The sequence below is a fragment of the Tyto alba genome, unplaced genomic scaffold, assembly GCF_018691265.1.
Source record: "Tyto alba isolate M040663 unplaced genomic scaffold, T.alba_DEE_v4.0 Super-Scaffold_46, whole genome shotgun sequence".
NCBI classification, from domain to species: domain Eukaryota; kingdom Metazoa; phylum Chordata; class Aves; order Strigiformes; family Tytonidae; genus Tyto; species Tyto alba.
The window spans coordinates 17,371,503-17,393,078 of NW_024881322.1; the positions used below are offsets into that span (position 1 = coordinate 17,371,503).

The window sequence follows — 21,576 nt, forward strand, 5'->3', positions numbered from 1 at the left end:
ATCAACGCAGGCAGTCTATGTCTTTTGACTTGCACCTTCTAGTCTGGTCAGAAATGATGTTTCAGTTACATAGCTCTTTGGAAATGTTGATACAGTCTGTTTTGCACAGGAGAATATAAACACATTTTTGCTTTGGGAGCGGCTGGGGGGAAGAAGCAAAATTTGCTCACAATGTACTGTATGTATTTTAGGGACCTGTTCTCTGGTACATCTCCTGTGATGTTCTTAGGACAGAGAAGCCTATGAGAGAAGCCTTTTCACACAGTCAGTGCTTCAAGAGAGAAAATACTAGCAGAAAGTCTAAACTAAAATGAGTAAGGAGCACACTGTCAAACAAAACATTGGGGCCTTCTATGGATGTTGCATTTATCTTGATGTTTTATTTAACATCATTACTTGCTCAGGTATTCTGTGAAATATCAGTGGATGTTGTGTCTTTTTGACTGGATGTCACCCTATCAACATAAAAGAAAACCCAGACACCACTATACAATTATTACTTGTCATCTTTTTCTCCCATATGTTGTCCCCTTCAAGCTAAATGATAAAAAATTATTCACGTATGTTAGACCTCTAACTACTTTTTCTTCCTTAAAAATGAAAGAACAAGTACCAAATAAGAAACAATACACATGGTAACTTCCTTTGTAAAATTCTACCTCCAGCTGAATCCCACATGTCATTTACCAGTTGGACAGGAAATAATTAAGAATAAATTAATATAAATCCTGCCTCTGAATAAAATCTGAGCTATTATGAAATCTGGATATTTATTTTCCTGATCAAATGCACAAGCCATGGCACTCAATCACACTTAAAGTTGTTTGAATTCTGTGTCTGGCTATTCAATTGTTTAATATTTCTTATTGTGTTCATGATAAGGATTAATAAAGACTGACATTGGTTTTCCTTGCTTTGGGATTTCATACCCTTTTTAAAAAGAACATAGGACCTTCAACACTCCAAATCTGTATCTCCTCACAATAAAGAAAAAAAAAATATCATAGACTTTTTTCTTTTTTCCCTCTGCTAAGATTTTAGTTCTACATACATTGGAGATAACAGCTAGAGTTTGGGCACACCACATTTTAGGGAATTAAAAACTGATTGGCATCTCAAAAATGGTGATCGCTCTTTTCTGACTGATTCTTCTGGCTTTAGTGATCCTCAGCTAGAAAAGAGTTGACCTGTCATTGATATGGATATTTAAAAACATTTGTTACTTTCTTCTGATGAGATTAAATCACTTAGTTTAAACATTGACTTTGCTCCCAAGTTTTGCTCCTTCTAGAAAACTGGGAATCCAGACTGACAAAGAGTTTCCCTGTGGTGCTGGTTGCCCTGCCCTGTGTCAGCAACAGGAGTCCTACAAATACTTTACAACTGTGAGTCAGATATTCTCATCTTTCCACCTTGCAAGTCTATCGTAAAGATAACTGATAGCTGATAGTATATAAGCTTCAGATATACAGATTTATGCAAATCTTGATCTGTTCTCATCAAAGAAATGTGATATTTCCTTTAGTCTCCAGGGAAATAAACAAAGATTCTATCTTTAATTATTAAATGCTAGGCACTTTCAGACCTTGGGGAATAAAGTAAAATGTATCCACAAAATGTACGTTCTGTGAAGCTACTGCCCTAAACTGACTTGCTCCTCATGCTGTTGCTCCAGTGTGCTTAAGGATGCTGAACACTTACTGGAATCAACTTGCAGATTTTGTACCGGCATATGAAAACAATTGTTAGCCTGCTCTGATTTACATATTATTTCTTCAAGGTATTAGTGTGAGAGATTTGGGCCTCTAGTGTCAAAATTAACAGCCATGTTACATAACTGGTTTGAGTTTCCCAGTACGTATAGCAAGCCCCTGAGAATACTGCATCTCACAGGTTGGTTGTAACACAGCTTGTGCTTTTCAATCTACAATACAGAGAGAATATCAGAAATCTGAACTATGTTCACATTTTCCTATTATCCAGTGTTCCTCCATTTAATGTTTATTATTGTTTTTCCTTTCTTATCTGCAGTTCTACTCATCAGAATTCACATAAGATTTTGGCCCTAAAAAATCCCCAAAAGATACCATCAAATTCTGGAAGGATATCTTCTGTTTTGGGGAATAGAATCAAGAGAAACATGATCTTAAATGTATGCTATATATACCCTAGATTAATGCAATAGTAAGGAGTAAAATCAAATGTATTTCTTCTTTCACCTGCTAAAATAGCTTTTCAGGAACATTTTGTTGATCCTTTCAGTGAAATCAATGTATTACAACAATTCAATTTATATGGTCACTTGATACTTCTTTGGAAACATGGGAAAGAGCGCTCTTTAACAAAACAGTTTGCAAAATACAATCAGAGCTAATCCTCCTGTGCTTCAATGATAGGAATTGAGAAAGCATGCCTTTTATACTTAGTTGGAGGGGAAAAAAAGCCTACAGTAGAAAAGGAAAGAAACCATGGTTAGACCTTATATGTCTTTTCCTCTCAGGATAAAATAATCTGTCAGTAAAATACAGTTTAATTAATAGATCACGCACCTTTTGGTTTTTGCTTATGTCATCACTTCTAGGCATCAGTAGGCAACCGATACACAGCCAACTAATAGCTTCTGCTATAAATATGACGTATCTGTTTTCTCCAAAGGGGAGATGAAAATAAAAAGCAATGCACAAACACAGAATTAATAATGCCTTTGGAAAAAAAAACCTGAGTTTTAGCTTAAGTGATGTTTACTTTCTGTTGTGCAAATTGAGAAACAATTCTCTGCTGCATTTTGCATACCCTTTTAATTTATATTTTTTCTCATCTAGCCAAATGTGGAATGTGCTTCACATGCTTCATGGTATTAAATATTTTGTCTATCTGATAGGAGCAGAGTTTCCTCCCTAGCCATTATAGGGAAGGGGTAGTTACCTAGTATAAAAGGCATTCAGACATGAATCTGCAGCTCTTGTTCTGAGTTAACATTATGAGACTTCTGTCAAACATCTTAACCAATCTGTAAGTGGGTTGATGAAAATATTTAAGATAAAAACTTATGAACTTAAGTTCCTTCCTTTTGTGAAACGATTTGATATCCATAGTGGTAGGTTCTATACACCAAGTTTAAAATATCTTTATTCTGTATCTGTGCTCTGTTGTCCTGAGAGTTGCTTTGGGCTTTCTGTTAGTATGCTTTTATATTCAAGTGCCCCGCAATTTTAAAGTGTCTCACTGGCTGTTTTGATCTTGCTTACATTAAGTTAAACCTGGAATTACTACTCTGAATTCAGAAGATTTATGTTGATATAAAATGCCTAAAGTAAAGGGACCATTAAAATAAGTATGTATTGCGAGGAAAAGAATACATGATTTGTTCTTGTCAAAGGTAAAAGCTTAATTTTACGAATTGAAAACTGTTAAAGCGATGACGAAAAGCTAAACTAATTGGTAAAATTGTTATTCAGGAAACTAGTTATCATGCATTATTTGTCTTATCCCTGGGTCCTGGTAAACAAAAATATCAAACAAAAAGGAAAAAATCAAAACAAAACAAAACAAAACAAACCACACACAAAAAAAACCCCACACCAAACAAACAAATAGAAGGTACTTGTTATACAAGATCAACTAAAGAAGAACATAGACTAGGTAATTGGCAAATGTATTTTAAGATAAGTGAGACTTAAGATAAATTGTGAAGGTTTGCAGTGTTCTCTTCTCTCCTCCAACCTCGTGGGTTCCTCTGCCCTCTACTCTAAACCTTTTTATGTGACATGACTCCAGGCTTCTCAATTCAGATAGGTACCAGCCTGTGAAAAATCATACCTACCTGCAAAGATACTTAAGAAGGAGCTTTGTTCACTGTAACATTCCTCAAAAATATTCAGGTTTTTCCAATAGTGAAAAGGTGAAGTGTATATACATGTCAGAGGGTTAAAAGCTGAAAAGGCATCTGAGGATTTGATATGCAAAAATACAAAAATATTTATGAATTTTACTTTGCATAGAATTGATAGTCTATTGTGGATTATGTGCTAAGAACAGTGTAATGAAATCTCAAGTGTACAGACAGGCTGACAGATTTCCAGCTATTTCAGATACAGTTAATCTGAGTTTCTTTAAAAAACTGGGCAACTAAGATGGCAGGTTTCTCATACAACATTTCCAGTTGCATAGGGTGCGAAGTAGTTTATAAATTTGTTCCTAAAAGGCAGAGTAGCATGATGGCATGAATGTTTGACAAATTCTCAATGGACTGCAGAATGTTCTGCAGACTCTAAAGTAAACCAAACATAATCCAGACATGTTTTTGCTCTAAAGTGGTGTAAAAATTTCCTCCGTCTATTCTTTTCCAGTAAAAAAAGAAAAACCAACCACAACCTAAAACCATCCAACCAACCAAAACCTTGCAAAAGCTTTACTATAGATATAGCTTAGAGACAATAAAGAAGAATTTTTTAAATCGTTCAAAATTGAGTGCTACTAAATAACAAAATAAGACATAAGGTTAAAGACCCTTATTATTTCCAAATGAAGGAAAAAAACCCCATTTTTCTAAATTAATAACTTAAAATATTGACATTTTCCAGAAAAAAATGAAATTCACTAATTCTGGGTACAGTTTTATATTTTTCCTTTGCAAAATTTTGATATTTTGATAAATCTGAATTTCAAGAAGCTGATTTATACACCTTTATACTTGTAATGATTCCAAACTGAATAATCTACTTAAAAAATAAATCCCAATCTCTCAGGTTAAATTGTAAATTACATTTATTAATGACCTTTACTTAAAACCTTTTCTCATTTTCACCAGTTAAGGACAGAAGTAAGGCAAGTACTGTGGAATAAGTTGTATGCTATTAGACGAAAGGCAGTGCAGCCAGAAATGTCTGATTGTAGTCATATAATACATTGCACATTTGTGCTATTTTTATAATATTACCATTTCCAATGTTTTCAAGGAGCGCTTAAAAATGTTTATTAATAAATTCTCCTGACCTTTGGGGTTAATAAGGCTTTGGCTACTCTGAAAACTAGTCAAGAGTTATCAGAAACAAAGTTCAGGTGAAAAGATACTTTGGAAACTCCTGTAAAGTACTATCTGTCTTTGGGCATCCAAATGCATTTTTAGAAATGTGGCCCTGGTGGCAGGTCCAGTGTTGCCCAAAAACTAATTCCTGAGTTGAAACCAGAACAAAGAAACAGGCCTGACTGCCTGTACTCTGCTGTGAGCAAAGTAACCCCCATAAAAACCGTTACCTGAGACTTGTTCATTTCCTTATAGAGGACTATATAATGGCTCGAAATAAACCTCAGAATGAGTAAGCTTGAACAGTAAGAGTTGCGTGGAGACCACTAAATTAATGTAATTTATGGCTTCACCTTGGAGGGGGGGGGAAATTGCTGCTACGTTTTCTTCCTTTTCAGCAGCAGCCACCCTTTTGAGCAACAGTGTGTGATCTCTATTGATGGTATGCAACTTGAAGTGGAATATGAAACATCCCAGGCAATCAATGAGTTGCTCTAAACTTTTAGATTACAGCTGAGCTCCAGAGGTGTGTACAGAAAAGCTTCAGTTACACTTGCAGTCATTTTCTCATGAAGCTGCTTGTGAACTTGTCTCCCTAGCAGTCTGTTAAGACTGTCCTATGAAATGGCAGTCATGTGGGGAAGCTGAAGACTTCTGAAAGATGGAAAGAGCACAGTGAAAAACAACAGATCAGAGCAATGGAGGCCAGTAGAAATAGCAAACAAGAAGCCAAATGAGGCTTATGTAAGACTTGCATTGATTTTCTAACATGAAAATGGGAATGATAACTCAGAAAGTAACTGCTGTGTGTGCAGAGTATTACCCTGTCTGCACAGGTGAAGTGTGGACAGCTCTATGGTGGCTTAAGTTATTTTAAAAGTGTGTTAATTTTCATTACCCTTCTAATGTAAGCATGGTACAAAAGGAGTCCTACTTGGCACAGTAAATGGGACAGAAAAGAACAGAAAATTAAGCTTCCACTTTACTAATCATAATCCCTATCTAGTTGATAAAGTGGTTCAAGAACCTTACTGGGGAGTAAAGTTAGCTTTTTATCTTAAGAAAGAAAAAAAGTAACAGTATATGGTGGATTTGTTAAAATTATCTCTCACAGTCAAGATAAACACAATAGAACTTGCATAAGGCAAAAAGTAGTTGAATGTTGAACCATCCCAAATGTACCAAAAGCTGCTATATTTGGCAGATACACCTGACAAGCAAGGATTTCCTTTCCCCATCAGAGAATGTCTTCCTTGACAAGTTCTTTACTGATTGTTTCCTCACTTGGAGCACGCCTGCTTGGCATTTGTCAGCCGTTACCATCAATATTTATTGTTTTCATTAGTGGCCCTTCTGAGGACTAAGGAAAGGTCTTCTCCCGCAGTGTTCCTGTCACACATGATGAGAAGTTTGGCTAGGGGTTTATTGTGCTGAGTAACAGGCTTGTGACACAGGGCCAAGGTTGCTTTTCTTGTCATTGAAATTAAACCTGTGATAGGCTGTCCTCAATAAAACCTGCTTCTAAGTTTGATTTTATATTTTCTTAAAGTGGTTAGAAATGACCATGAGCTGCTTTGTAGCGTCTCCCGGTTTTCAGTTAGCATCACTTTAAAAGTTCATTTGAAACAGTGCATAAAATGTTCTACAGCTTATGTTTATTTATTCCTACTCTTTAGGGGGACAGTCTTGTGAATTAAACACGGTGGATTCTAGCATTCATTTCAGATTCTAAAACCTGCCTATGCAATATGAAAAGTAAGGTGGTCTCAGCATACTAATACACTGCAATCCAAAACAGACATTAATATTCCTACTAGTTGTCATTTTGGAGATATGCCAGTTCACATACGTATTTATCAGCATTCCAGAATATCCTTGCAAAATCATGACTGCTTTTAAGAAGTGCTTGGTGGCTTACTCTTTCTCTTCAGTATGCTACATAGAAAACACTCTACATATGCAAATTGGAGGAGAAAAATACATTTAGGATAACTAGCATTTAGCACACAGTGCAAATTAAACCCAGATGATATGATTCTCTCTCTTGCTCCCCAATATTTACATTTGAATTCATACTTTAAAACATAAGTCTCTTGCATTACAAGTAAAGATTAAAAGTTGCTTTAAACTTTTTTCCCTTGCACTTGACAGGCATTTTTGTATAATTAATGAGTTGGGTATACTGGTAATTGTTAAAATTTTGAGGTTTGTATTGTAAATATACTGTTTGTACAGTGAAAATGTGTAAAAGAGAAACAGTTAAGACTTCTCCTTTTGTCAAAAAGCAATGAGTTTGTGTATTACTTGGATAAGATTTATTTTTTTATTTTAAATGCTATTTCAGCTTGACTCATCTGTTTCATATTCTGCTAGCAACTAAATGTGGCTATTTTGGACTCAACACAATACTGATATTTTGGTCATTTGCCTTTTTGCATCTAAGTTGATGAGTTTATGAGTTCTTAATTTTTGACATACACATATGGGACTTCTATTAGTAAAGTTGCTATTGGCAGCATGTTTATGTCTCAGAGCTAGTATTCTAGAGCAAAATTATGATAATGGATTGTAATTTGAGAGGAAATCTTGACTGAAGATTTTGAAGAAGGAAAGGTGAATTTGTGGATTTTAGGTTTGGTATGTTCTAAAGGTCTGTTCCTCAGTGCGCACTGGACCATAATGATGGAAATACCTTTGTTCTTCAAAAGCATTCTTAGTAAGTCACTGTCAGTTATTTCTGATGAGTGCTATTTATCAGTATCCAAATATTTTTATTTTTCAGAAGCACCGTACCCATATTAGCTCTCTTTTTATTTTACAGACAGAATCTTTGCAAGAATTTCTGTGAGATCCTACAATGCATCTTCAAATTAATAATAAAAACCACCTGTGACTATAAATGTTCCTGTTTCTTAGCACTTCTAAATGTATAGTAGTTTGCATGCATTCTAACATACTTCCTGATACAAATGTCAAGAAGACAGAGATGAACTGCAGATTGTCTTTTTCATCTATTCAGACTGCTTTGATAAGATATGTCAGCAACTTTACAGGTGACCTGTTTATTGGTCAGAACACTAAGCATGTGAACAGGCTTCTATGAAGTGAAACATTGAGGTTTTTTACTATGATTTGCTGGCCAAAAATCATTGAAGTCATTGATATAGTGAGGTTTAAACTTTAACAATCTTTGGTGTTGATAAATCAGAGTTTGTATGTTTGTATTTGTGCCCCTTTCTAGACTATCCAGCATGATCAGTAGACTGCATAAATGAAATATAAATGAATTGTAAAACAGGAAAGGACATGTATCCTTTCTTGGTTTTGTTGAGTGCAAACACCTGAACATATAGAAGCTGCACTTGGTAGGACAAAAGATCCATCTCAGCTGGTATCTGGTTTCCGATAGCAGGTGCCAGAGAAAGCATGTAAGAACAGAGCAAGTGCATAGCACACAGCAGCCTTTCCCTTCCGTAGTCTTTAGGTCTTGAGGAGTTTGAAGCTTGTGGATTGCAGAGGTTTTGCATTTGTATTTAATGACATTAGGTGACCTTTTTACCATTGATCTAATTATTTGATTCTCAAGAATACTTGTTGCTGATGGACATATACTGTAATTTCCCTCTGAATAGGGAAGTCAGAGTAGCAAATGTCATCATACCTATGACAAAGTTATCGGTTCTTTCTATTCAAACAGAATAGAGTGGAGTGGAAGTGTGGTTTTGCTTTGGGAAGTTAACATTTAAATGGACCCAAGCTGGCTTGGATGTTAATACATCACTGAGATAAATGGTATGGAGGAGAGTTTATTTCTTTGCTGCTATGATGCTGGCAGGAGAGTGTGCTCTGTAATTGATTAACAGGGCACAGTACATTGACTTATATGGGGAAAGCTATTATATCTCAGTAACAGGAAGGTATATATGATTCTGGTTTTAGTAAGTTAAAAAATAGATTCTGCAGGAAATAACTAAAACTGCTGAAAGAATGAAAGGTTCCCAAGGAATTTTTTTCTCTTAAATCTGTGGCATAACTGCATTTCATGTTATGAAGGAAGTTTAAATAGTGCAATATATTTAGTAGAAAGTTCATACAGGGCTAGAAATATTATCTTATGTAAGCAGTCTTTTAACTTTTGTTCTGTTGGACCTAAAGTCATGAGTTATTGATGAGATTTAATATCTTTTTTAACATCTATTCATTTGAAGTATAATCCTTTGCTATAATTCATACATATTTATTGTGAATTTCCATATGGTGAATTTCCAAATGAATGGGCAGACTGTGTGTGTGTGTATGTGTGTGTGTGTTTGTTTTTTAAATGAGAAAGTGAAGTATTTTTGGTTTTATTCTTTAACTTATTAGTTGGTATCCCAAAAAAGGGATAGGAAGTGAATGAAGTAGAGGTCCAGATTCAATACTTCAAAAGCACATATACACCAAATGAAACACATTCATGACTGTCTGCAAAAATTGTGACTGCAGTGGGAAATACAGTGTGATACTCCCTGTGGGACTGTATTTTTAATTTTTGACTATGTCAAGCTTGTCTATTCTTATTTTCAGTGCAAGATGATGGAATATTAAGGCAGAGAGACAAGTCATGCCATACAGGGGGTTCATGATTTAGAGGCCAGTACTCTTTCCAAAGAAGTTTTTCCATATTTCCTTTTGTGTAGCTTCCTCAATAGTAGCACAAATTTGGTAGCTGTCAAAATAAAGGAGGAGATTTTCTCAGTAGCTACTGGGATCAGTAAAAGAATAGAAGTTCTCATGAAATACTATTTGGAGAGGGTTATTTCAGCTGTTGTGTTGTTTCTGCACACATTATCTAAAACACAGGTTTATTTTTTTGTTGCAGAAATTAAGGTTTTGCTCACATATTAATCCTTTCTAAAAGTTGGGGGGTATGTTGTGATTTAAGGTAGGTGTTTTGTTTCACAAGTTTTTTTTAGAATTTTGTGGCCAATAGCCTCTCATTATATTCAGTAATTAATCAAATTGTATGAATAGCAAACATCTTTGTAGCTAAATCTTTCTATTCCTAATATTCTTCCATAAAGATGAAGGTCTTTCTCCTCACTCCCACCCCCCATATGAAACTATGAGTAGGGAAAAACCGTATAAACCTAACAATTTGCTTTAAAAAATATACTAAAAAACCCAGGAAACTGAACACAGGTACATGTTCAACCTTAGTGCTCATTATTAATGAGAATTTTTTTTTTTCCTCGACAGTAAGATGTAAAATAAGCATGGGACTATAATGCTATAAAGATATTTTGCTGTGTATTTGAAAATATCTCTGATTATGTGCTCTTCTGCTTTTTAATGTTTCCTTCTATTTTTACCTAGACAACAGAATTAATGCCAAACGACTTAAAATCTCCATCTAGGTAACACTAATGATGAAGCGGCAGTGAGATCAGTTTGCCAGCAGTCTTTAAGTTGAAACCCCATTTTTATGAACTACCAAAAATACATTATAGATAAAGAAATACATGAGAAAAACTTTGTCAAGTAACTCTGTCTTTCTGTTATTATGACATTTAGGGCAAAATTTGTAGTGGGCACTTCAGCCTGCTGCTTACTGCTATTCCTAAGCTCTAACCTCGTACTACTGTGCCTGAGAGTAGCATCCTGGCACAAGGGATTTTGAAGTGCAGGGCCTTGCTCCATGCCATCTGCGGGACCAGCCCTCCCTCCTGCCCCCAGGCCACTGGCCAGGTGGGCTCAGTGGCAAAAGCCCATGCTGGGGCAGGGGGCAGGAGGGGAATTGGGTCTTCTGTTTTGTGGTGGGAACAATAATGCTTAAAGCCATCTATCTTCCCTTGTCAAAATTCCATCATTAAGTGGCATAGTAGTGAACTTTAAAAGTCATTGGAATTCTCTTTTAATTTAGTTCAAAGCAATTGCCCTTTATTTTTGCCTGTGCTTTTATGCTGGTATGAATTTTGTTTACTCCCTTAACAAACTCTCAGAGATGTGTGAAGAAAACTTATTTGTTTTGTTAAATGTCAAAGTACTGATTCATGAACAAATGTTCTTTGGTGTTTTTGTGCTGCAGTTTCTATTGCTGTGAAAGTTATTATATTTTTCATTACATGAGACTGGAAATTTTAGGAGACCTGCATTATAAATTACTTGATTCACTCACAATCCGTTTTTTCCCCTTAAAGTTCCTCTTTTGAGGGTACAGTTAATTCAGTCTTCACATGTGATCCATTTTGACAAAATCACCATTTTGTAATTGTACCAAAATTATGTGGTGTGGCTGAATGCTAAGTATGCTGCTTACCAGGGTTGGTCTAATGCTTTCTAGATACATAAATTGAGGGTGTCTCTTACTTACAGGAGAGCCTGTGTTGCAGTGCCTATATTTAAAAATATTAGTCAAGCTGACTGATGTAGGTTATGCTTTCTTAAGGTTGTACCTGAAATGTAAACCTTCCATTGCTTAAAGGGGCTACAGGAAACCTGGGGAGTGTCTCTTTATCAGGGGGTGTAGAGATAGGACAAGGGGTAGTTTTAAACTGAAAGAATGTATAATTAGATGAGATCTAAGGCAGAAATTGTTCCCTGTGGAGGGGGGTGAGGCACTGGCCCAGGGTGCCCAGAGCAGCTGTGGGTGCCCCCTCCCTGGAAGGGTTCAAGGCCAGGTTGGATGGGGCTGGGAGCCCCCTGGGCTGGGGGAAGGGGGCCCTGCCCGGGGCAGGGGGGGGCACTGGGGGGGCTTTAAGGTCCCTTCCCACCCAAACCAATCTATGATTCTATTCTATTATTCTAAATGAGTAATTTAACCTAAATATTTCACCCATATGTTGAAATAACTGAGGAAAAACTAGAACAAAGTGCAGTACATTACCCACATATTTGAAAAATCAAAAGCTCTTCATTCTAATTTACATAACTTCATATACCAGCAGTTTTGTTTTAAACTTTGTTCTTGATCAAAAAAGGCAAAGATTCTGATTTTTTTTTCCATCTTAGATGCTAATACCAAATTAATACTCTTTATACTGAGTAAAATAGAAGTGAAGTGCTCAAATGGATTATAGAGATTATATGAAAAAAAGGCTATTTTGTTAAGCTTTTTTTTCAATAAATCTGTTATGTGATAATTCATAGGCATTTATTAATGTACCCTAATTTATTTTCTATTTTTAATTATCAGTCTATCAGCACTTCTATTAGAGAGCTGAAAGGTTATATCTTATCTACTTCTTATGAAGCTTTCATGATAATACTTTTTATCACTATATTTTCATGTCACCAAAAACATTCCAGATATGTTAAAGCAGGCTTTTTTGTTCATTTGTAGTAACCCTGAGGAGACTGGTGGCCCATGGTTAGGCATTACCATTACCTAATTTTGTCCTTTGTCGTAGTCTTTATTTTCTCATATTGAGGTGTGTGACTTTGTTTGTTTGTAGGTTTTCTTTTTGGTTTTTGTTGTTTTGTTGGCGTTTTTTGCTGAAATGTTAGGATGTATGCATTCTATGTGTACAAAAATAATAAGGATGTGTTATTATCCAAAAGAAAAATAAAATGTATATTGCCACTTAATATGTGTGAATAATTAGTGGCTTAAAGTGAACTTGTTTTTTTGTGTTTCAGAAAAGTGTGATGAACCTCTGGTCTCAGCACTACCCCACTCCTCCTTCAGCAGTTCATCAGCTATGACAAGCAGTTACGTGCCAGGGTATGCCAAGTTAAACAAGAGAGGAGGTAAGGGGTGGTCTCCACCTTAAAATTCAGATATTTCAAGAAAAAAAAAAAAAAAAAAAAGATATTTTTAACATGAAAATGCATTTATGTAAAATATTATTGTTTATGTTTGCTTTAACAAAGTTTTAGCTGTCTGACAAAATGTTTCTATAAACAGAATAAATTTCTGTTTCATTGCATTTGACAGTAATTGCACTCCATTGCACTGCAGGGAGAAATACACCACTAATAATGTGTAGCAGCATGGTCCAAATGCCTAATGTCGATGGAGTCATATGGTACATTTATATAATTGACTTCAGTTAAAAGGGCATACCTATGTTTGTTGGGTAAATGAACATTTGCAAGGTCATGGTTGTTGGAGCAAAACTAAGCAGCTTTGATGTGCATTGTTGATTTAACTTGTTTCTCATGTTAGCAATGACTGCTGCCATTCATTTTTTTCTACCACCACAGAAACTTTGCCTTTTGCATGTATTTCTTTAAGGCAATAAGGCTTTGTTCACAAATAACAAAGTCACCTCAGTTTTGGTCTTTGGAAGAATAGGTGTGTAAGTTTGGTCTACCTGGTCTACCTATCCTTAGGGACAGGTAAATTTATTTCACAATCTGAACACAAGTCTGTACCTTCACCCATAGGAATTTTCATAGCTTCCTTGATATTTCTAAATGTATATATATATACCATTTTGATAACTGATCTCTACATTAATTTCACAGGAATGATACATTTAAACATGAAACTTTAGTTTAACCTAAATTATTTAGTATCCTGGATACTATTGATTTTTTTTTTTCTAAATAGGATAAAACTAAAAGCCCTAAAATGTAAAATTTCACAGATTCTTGTGAAATAATAACAAAATTGTATCTTCATCCCCAAATACATCAAGGGTATGATGTATTGACTTAACGAACCTATCATTTAAAATATTTTCCCTGTAGGGATGAAGTAGAGAGAGCAAGTGACTATAGTGCCTCGAACTTCTAAATCCTGAAGTTCTGTAATAATGGCAAAACACTAGACTTGAAGAAGGTTAGTTTATTTGCACTGCTGCTTTATTTTTCCTGTTCTTGCAGGAATTATATTGCTACTGTCTGGATACCATATTCTGCCTCCTACAAAAAAAAAACCACCCCAAAACATTGAAACAGAAGAGACAATTTTTTGTCTTTGGGTGTTTGCAAACAAAATCTGAAATATTATCAAATGATGGAACACTCTTGAGGTTAAAAGCAGAATTGTTTCATTGACACTGTAGCATAGGCTACCCGTGTTCTCCACCAATTTTTCATATTACTGTTTGTGTAACTTCTGAGCCAAAAAAAAAAAAAAAATCCACTTTATGGGCAAAGCCATGAATTTACTGTTAGCCTAATTATAATCTTATTCAATGAATAAATATTGGCCTAGCTAGAGAAAGAGAGATAGAGAGAAAGAAATGAAAGAAAGAAAGGAAAGAAAGGAAGAAAGAAAGGGAGAAAGGGAAAAAGAAAGGGAGAAAGAAAGGAAGAAAGGGAGAAAGAAAGGAAGAAAGGAAGAAAGGAAGAAAGGAAGAAAGGAAGGAAGAAAGGAAGAAAGGAAGGAAGGAAGGAAGGAAGAAAGGAAGAAAGGAAGAAAGGAAGAAAGGAAGAAAGGAAGAAAGGAAGAAAGAAAGAAAGAGAAAGAAAGAAAGAAAGAAAGAAAGAAAGAAAGAAAGAAAGAAAGAAAGAAAGAAAGAAAGAAAGAAAGAAAGAAAGAAAGAAAGAAAGAAAGAAAGAAAGAAAGAAAGAAAGAAAGAAAGAAAGAAAGAAAGAAAGAAAGAAAGAAAGAAAGAAAGAAAGAAAGAAAGAAAGAAAGAAAGAAAGAAAGAAAGAAAGAAAGAAAGAAAGAAAGAAAGAAAGAAAGAAAGAAAGAAAGAAAGAAAGAAAGAAAGAAAGAAAGAAAGAAAGAAAGAAAGAAAGAAAGAGAAAGAAAGAAAGAAAGAGAAAGAAAGAAAGAAAGAAAGAAAGAAAGAAAGAAAGAAAGAAAGAAAGAAAGAAAGAAAGAAAGAAAGAAAGAAAGAAAGAAAGAAAGAAAGAAAGAAAGAAAGAAAGAAAGAAAGAAAGAAAGAAAGAAAGAAAGAAAGAAAGAAAGAAAGAAAGAAAGAAAGAAAGAAAGAAAGAAAGAAAGAAAGAAAGAAAGAAAGAAAGAAAGAAAGAAAGAAAGAAAGAAAGAAAGAAAGAAAGAAAGAAAGAAAGAAAGAAAGAAAGAAAGAAAGAAAGAAAGAAAGAAAGAAAGAAAGAAAGAAAGAAAGAAAGAAAGAGAAAGAAAGAAAGAAAGAGAAAGAAAGAAAGAAAGAAAGAAAGAAAAGAAAGAAAGAAAGAAAGAAAGAAAGAAAGAAAGAAAGAAAGAAAGAAAGAAAGAAAGAAAGAAAGAAAGAAAGAAAGAAAGAAAGAAAGAAAGAAAGAAAGAAAGAAAGAAAGAAAGAGAAAGAAAGAAAGAAAGAAAGAAAGAAAGAAAGAAAGAAAGAAAGAAAGAAAGAAAGAAAGAAAGAAAGAAAGAAAGAAAGAAAGAAAGAAAGAAAGAAAGAAAGAAAGAAAGAAAGAAAGAAAGAAAGAAAGAAAGAAAGAAAGAAAGAAAGAAAGAAAGAAAGAAAGAAAAGAAAGAAAGAAAGAAAGAGAGAAAGAGAAAGAGAGAAAGAGAGAAAGAGAGAAAGAAAGAAAGAAAGAAAGAAAGAAAGAAAGAATGAAAGAAAGAAAGAAAGAAAGAAAGAAAGAAAGAAAGAAAGAAAGAAAGAAAGAAAGAAAGAAAGAAAGAAAGAAAGAAAGAAAGAAAGAAAGAAAGAAAGAAAGAAAGAAAGAAAGAAAGAAAAAGAAAGAAAGAAAGAAAGAAAGAAAGAAAGAAAGAAAGAAAGAAAGAAAGAAAGAAAGAAAGAAAGAAAGAAAGAAAGAAAGAAAGAAAGAAAGAAAGAAAGAAAGAAAGAAAGAAAGAAAGAAAGAAAGAAAGAAAGAAAGAAAGAAAGAAAGAAGAAAGAAAGAAAGAAAGAAAGAAAGAAAGAAAGAAAGAAAGAAAGAAAGAAAGAAAACTGCTAGTGAGAAAAATTTCAATAACAAATCAGACAGTGCTTCCTTGTGTCTTTGCCTTTCCCTGGTGTTAAGGTCCTGCTGTCATACATCCTCTGAGTCTTATGTTGGATGGCTCTAACTGGCATGGGGGCTATGGTGTATTTTCAGTGTCCCAGACTCTTTACTGGGAGGAGATTCCAGATGGCTGAGTCAAGACTTGTTGGTCAAAATAAAGGGCAAAATGGAAATGCACAGGCAGTGGAAGCAGAGACAGGTATCCTGGGAATAGTACAAGGACATTGCCTGGTTGTGGAGGGATGGGGTCAGGAAGACCAAGGCATTTCCGGAGCTGAACTTGGCATGACACAAAGGATAGAGGGGCTTCTACAGGTATGTCAGCCAGAAAGCGAAGGTCAAGGAAAAGTGTACTCACTCCATGAACATGACTGCCAAACTGGTAACAGCAGATGAAGAGAAGGCTGAGCTACTCAACAAATGTTTTGCCTCAGTCTTCACTGGCAATTTCTCTTCCCACACCTTTGAGTTGATGGACCTCAAGTCAGGGATTGGGGGAGCAAAGTCCCTCCCACTGTAAGAAAAGATCAGGTTTGTGACCTCCTGAGGAACCTGAACATATATAAATCTATAGGACTCGATGAAATGCATCCCAGAGTATTGAGAAAATTGGCTGATGTAGTTGCCAAGCCACCCTCCATGATATCTGAAAAGTCATAGCAGTGAGGTGAAGTTCCTGGTGACTTGAAAAAGAGAAACATTGCAACCATTTTTAAAAAGGGTAGAAATTAGAACCCTGGAAACTACCAACCTGTCAGCCTCACCTCTGTGCCTGGGAAGATCATGGAACAGATCCTCCTAGAAACTATGCTAAGTCACATGGAGGACAGAGAGGTGATTTGAGACAGCCAGCATGGCTTTACCAAGAGCAAGTCCTCCCTGACCAACCTAGTAGTGGCCTTCTATGATGGAGTGACTACATCAGTGGACGAGGGAAGAGCTGTGGATGTCATCTGTCTGGACTGCTGTAGGGCCTTTGACACGGTCCCTCACATCATCCTTCTCTCTAAATTGGAGAGATATGGATTTGACAGATGGACTATTCAGTGGATAAGAAATTGTCTGGATGGTCACATCCAGAGAGTAGAGGACAACAGCTCAATGTCTGGATGGAAACCAATGACAAGTGATGTCCCTCAGGGGTCCTTATTGGGACCAGTACTGTTTAATATCTTAATTAGTGACATAGACAGTGGGATTGAGTGCATTCTCAGAAAATTTACAGATGATATCAAGCTGAGTGGTGCTGTTGACACTCCTGACGGACAGGATGTTATTCAGGGGGACCTGGACAAGCCCGAGAAATGGGCCCATGTGAACCTCATGATGTTCAACAAGGCCAAGTGCAAGGTCCTGAAGATGGGTTGGGTAATCCCCAGTATCAGTACAAGTTGGGGGATGAAAGGATTGAGAGCAGCACCAAGGAGAAGGACTTGGGGGTGTTGGTGAATGAAATATTGAACATGACCTGGCAATGTGCACTTGCAGCCCAGAAAGCCAACCATACCCTGGGCTGCGTCAAAAGAAATGTGGCCAGCAGGTTGAGGGAGGGGATTCTTGCCCTCTACTCCACTCTCATGATATCCGTTCTGCTGTGCTGTGTCCATCTCTGAAGCGGTCAGTATAAGAAACAGATGGACCTGTTGGAGCAGGACCAGAGGAAGGGCACAAAGATGATAAGAGGGCTGAAGCACTTTCCCTATGAGAACAGGCTGAGAATTGAGGTTGTTCAGCCTGGAGAAGAGAAGGCTCTGGGGAGACCTTATTGTGGTCTTTCAATATTTAAAGGAAGCCTACAGGAAAGATGGGGATGCACTTTTTAGTGAGGCCTGTTGACTTAGGACAAGGGATAATGGTTTTAAACTAAAAGAGGGTATATTTAGACTAGATATAAGGAAGAAATTTTTTACAGTGAGGGTGAAACACTGGAAGATGTTGCCCAGAGAGGTGGTAGGTGCCTCATTCCTGGATACATTCAAGGCTGGGTTGGACAGGGCTCTGAGCAACCTGATTTAGTTGAAGATGTCCCTGCTCATTGCAGGGGGGTTGGACTAGATGACCTCTAAAGGTCCTGACCCAAACTATTTTATGGCTCTATGTAAATGACAACACTGACAAACTATTCTATGGCTCTATGTCAATGACAATGATAACACTGACATAATAGGATCTGCTTGAGGTTAACTGTATGTGTTTCAGGGAATGGCATGAGGGGAGCTGTGCAATTAATGGGGTCAAGCTGTAGACATGGGAGACCTTTGGGCAGGTGGTGCCCTGGCCACTGGGGCACCATCTGCTGTCTACAGAGTGAGCAGTGCTGGTCGCACCAGCAGGTTCTGCCAGTTTTCTGGTGATCATCACACAGGAAGGGACAAGCAAGGTCTGATGTCAAGCTAGGAAGCAAAATCCGTAAATGGTGAAGAACACAGGATGGATATGGGCATGGATACACCTGTGATGTGGCTCAGGTAGAGCCTGTGGACTGAAATGGGGCCCCCAGGCTCATGGTCAGGGCAAGTGTGCGCCCTGCTGGGTAAGGCAATTACGACCAGTTGGTACCTTCACAGCCTTGACATTGATCTTTGTCTGAAACTCCATTTGTCTGAATTCTCTGTATGTGTGAGTTTTACATGTGTAGGATTCTTGTTCTTTGATCTCTTTTTCTCTTGTTTTTTGTTCTCTAAAATCAGTCTTAGCTAGCTCCTAAGGTTGCTTTCTTTTAGTGATTAATAATTGAGCTGGTGAGTTGCTTATAGTCCTGCTCCCTCTGGTACCACCCTGTGCCTGTACTTGCAATATCTCTGCTATCATCCCATGATCGTAGTCCTCTGCAGTATATTTTTATTCTACAGTAATAGTTTGTTCTCTGCACAATATCTACTTCAGGTACAGAAATATATAAAATTTTTTATGCCAGTAGTCACTAGCCCATGCAATCACAAAGCTAAGTTAAAGGTAAAACAGATTAGGCTATGTTACCTGGTTGCTAGAGAATTGCTATTACAACTAAATAAGCTAAACAGAAGCCAAAGACTAGCTTAGAGAAAATACGACTGACAAGCTGTAGTCGTGCAGCCTTGCAGAATAGGTGCAAAGGCAGTGGGCTGACAGGAGCATTGACAATTTCTTTGGTTTTAGGCCTGCAGACTAGTAGATAACATTATTTATTGCTCCAGAAATTTAGAAGAATTCCAAATGAGAATAGATTCCGTTTTATGCTGGTTTCAGGATTTTACTTCAGTGTTGCCTTTACTTCGTTACATACCTTTTAGCAATTCTCATTCTTTTTGTTGCAATATGTCTGAACATGGGCTTTGATAGGCTGTTGGGTCCCCTAATTTGCGTTTTCAACTGTTCATTGTCCAGATGAAAGAAATTAAGGAACAGCTCAATTCTAAAACACTGCTCATCATTTAGATTGAATTCTGCCGTATCTGATCACAGTTATGTGCATTTGCATTCTATTCCCTGTTCTAAAATAGAAAAAAGTCACTAGAATGACTTTAAGAAAATAAAATTTTGCATCAGTTTGGTGGCCAGGATCTTCAAATTGGTTCTAGATTGCTGTTTTGCCTTTTAGTTTACTAGACTACTTATTCTATTGTAAGTGAAAGGCAAATCAGACATTTGGAATTTAAATATTTTCCTTTAGTTATATTTACCCTCCTCATTTTTACCCTTATAATCACTATGGTGCAGTTTCTTTTAATGATGTTTCTTTAACAATATGATCTACAGTGCAGTCATGAATCAAACATTTGCTTAATTTCCTCTATCAAAAGGTCATTTGAAATGCAGTTGCATCTCTTTGCTTAAGTAGCAACCTCTTTAGTCTGTTGTCATCTATTTCTTAACACCTATGAACTGTAGCACTCATACTTTGCAAAACTGAAGCTTCTATATGTACATTACCTAATTTTGCTTTCCTAATTCTAGTGACAGTAAAAGTACTGCAGAATTCAGGAATGTATTTAATGTGGGAACTCAGCCTTCACTGTGTTTATGCTTCTACTTCTTCAAATGATGGAAAATAGCTCAGTTTTGATGATGAGCTGTATTACGACAGCATGGAATTACAGATATTGTTAATCAAGCCAGTAATAAGGGAATCAAATTTTTTTCTCTCCAAAGAGTCATTATCAGATAATAGGTTCCCAAATCAAATGTACTGTTTAAACCACACTGTATTCAAGTCATTAAATGGAAAGAACTCCCCCTCCTCTAGCCACAGACCGTGTGAATTAGGGAACGAGCATTTGAAAATTCTAGCCTCCATCCAACCCAATTATATTTTTCTTTGCCATTTTCATGGCACTTCACTCTAGACTGACAGAACACTTTAGCAGAATAGATAGTGTATCTTATTCTGTTGATTAAGACACCAATTTACTGAACAGTCACATCATGTTATTAAGAAGGTTGCAGTTGTGACTGTAGTTGTTCCAGTTCAGTTTCCTGCTATAAATGTTGCAACTGGAAGAAAGTACATCAAAGAATTTAATATTTTCAGCAGTTTTTAAGAGGCTTCAAAAGCAGAAACACCCACAAATTTATTCCTTACGTTTGATATCGCTTTGTTCACAAATCTCATAACTAGTGATCTAGACAAACAGAACTAAAATTTCATGGAATGGCATTTATCTGGATACTGAGCCTCCAGGGTGTATGTGTAAGGTATTTTGCTATGTCAGTGTATGAGAATATTTTATATTTTCTACAGCTGCCTACTCAGACTCCTGAAAGCATTCACTGACTTATAGATTCGTACATATACTTATTTCAAAGGAAATGCAGATTTGATGTATAGAGTATAAATTGATTATAAAAGTTAATATCTCCAGATCTGTTTAATTGATACTTCATATTCTTCTGTGTTGCCCCTTCTTCCTGTTCTGACCCTTATTTCTTTTTAGGGTAAACAAAGAGAAGTATCCTGAGCTGTTTTTTGGGGAAAAAAAAAAAATATGTTTAATTAGAGGAAAATTACTGATTGTAGATACAAACATTCAGTGGTTACCTGCAGGTCTGTCAGTCTCTTGAAAATTTATACCAAAATGCATTAAAATTTGAAGAACCAATTTCTATGTCAGTGAGTAAAAGTCTTTGATTTATGTAATTGTTACAGTTGTGATTCTGTGTTTCCATAATCACAAAGAGCCAGAGGTCTGGGGGTACAACTCATGTGTGCATTTTACACTAGGTCTCTCATTCACCGATCCCCAAAACACCCTCCTGGGCACTTTCAATCATAGCAGCTATGAAAAGCAAGCAGAATTCTTTCATTTTATTATCCTGGAAAGAAGTAGGGAACAAGAAAGCCCCACAGAACATAGGCTATTTTGTCTTTTTGTGAACACAAGAATGTGGTTCCTCAACTCTACTACTACTTAAAAACACATTTCACTGGAATTATTGATGGGCAAAACAATCGCTGCTACCCCTGTGAGGCCTTCAAAGAGGGAGTGAAGAACCTTTAGGTGTGGCAAAACTTACATGAAGACTGGAATAATGCAACGAACTGCACTGTGAAAGTAGGTTTGGGGAAGCTAGAGTGTGGTGACTCCTGACTTCTGTTAGAAGCTATAACCAAAAGCTTGGGCTTAAAAAGTTAAATGACACTGACAGCAACTGTTCAGAGGTTGCCATAGTTGGATTCTATCAAATTATCCTTCTGAAAGTAAGATAATTTTTAATTTTAAGCAACTAAGTCTCAGCGCTAC

The 21,576-nt window shown here is 36.2% G+C and overlaps 1 protein-coding gene across 1 annotated transcript in view; it reads left to right on the top strand.

Annotated features, from left to right (window-relative positions):
* The window catches only part of CNTNAP2 (contactin associated protein 2), a 1,392,626-nt gene that overhangs the window by 362,717 nt on the left and 1,008,333 nt on the right, over window positions 1–21,576 (top strand). The window contains exon 2 of the mRNA XM_042806379.1: window positions 12,644–12,754. Coding sequence (XP_042662313.1) covers window positions 12,644–12,754 — 111 coding nt within the window. The remainder of the gene's footprint in view (window positions 1–12,643; window positions 12,755–21,576) is intronic.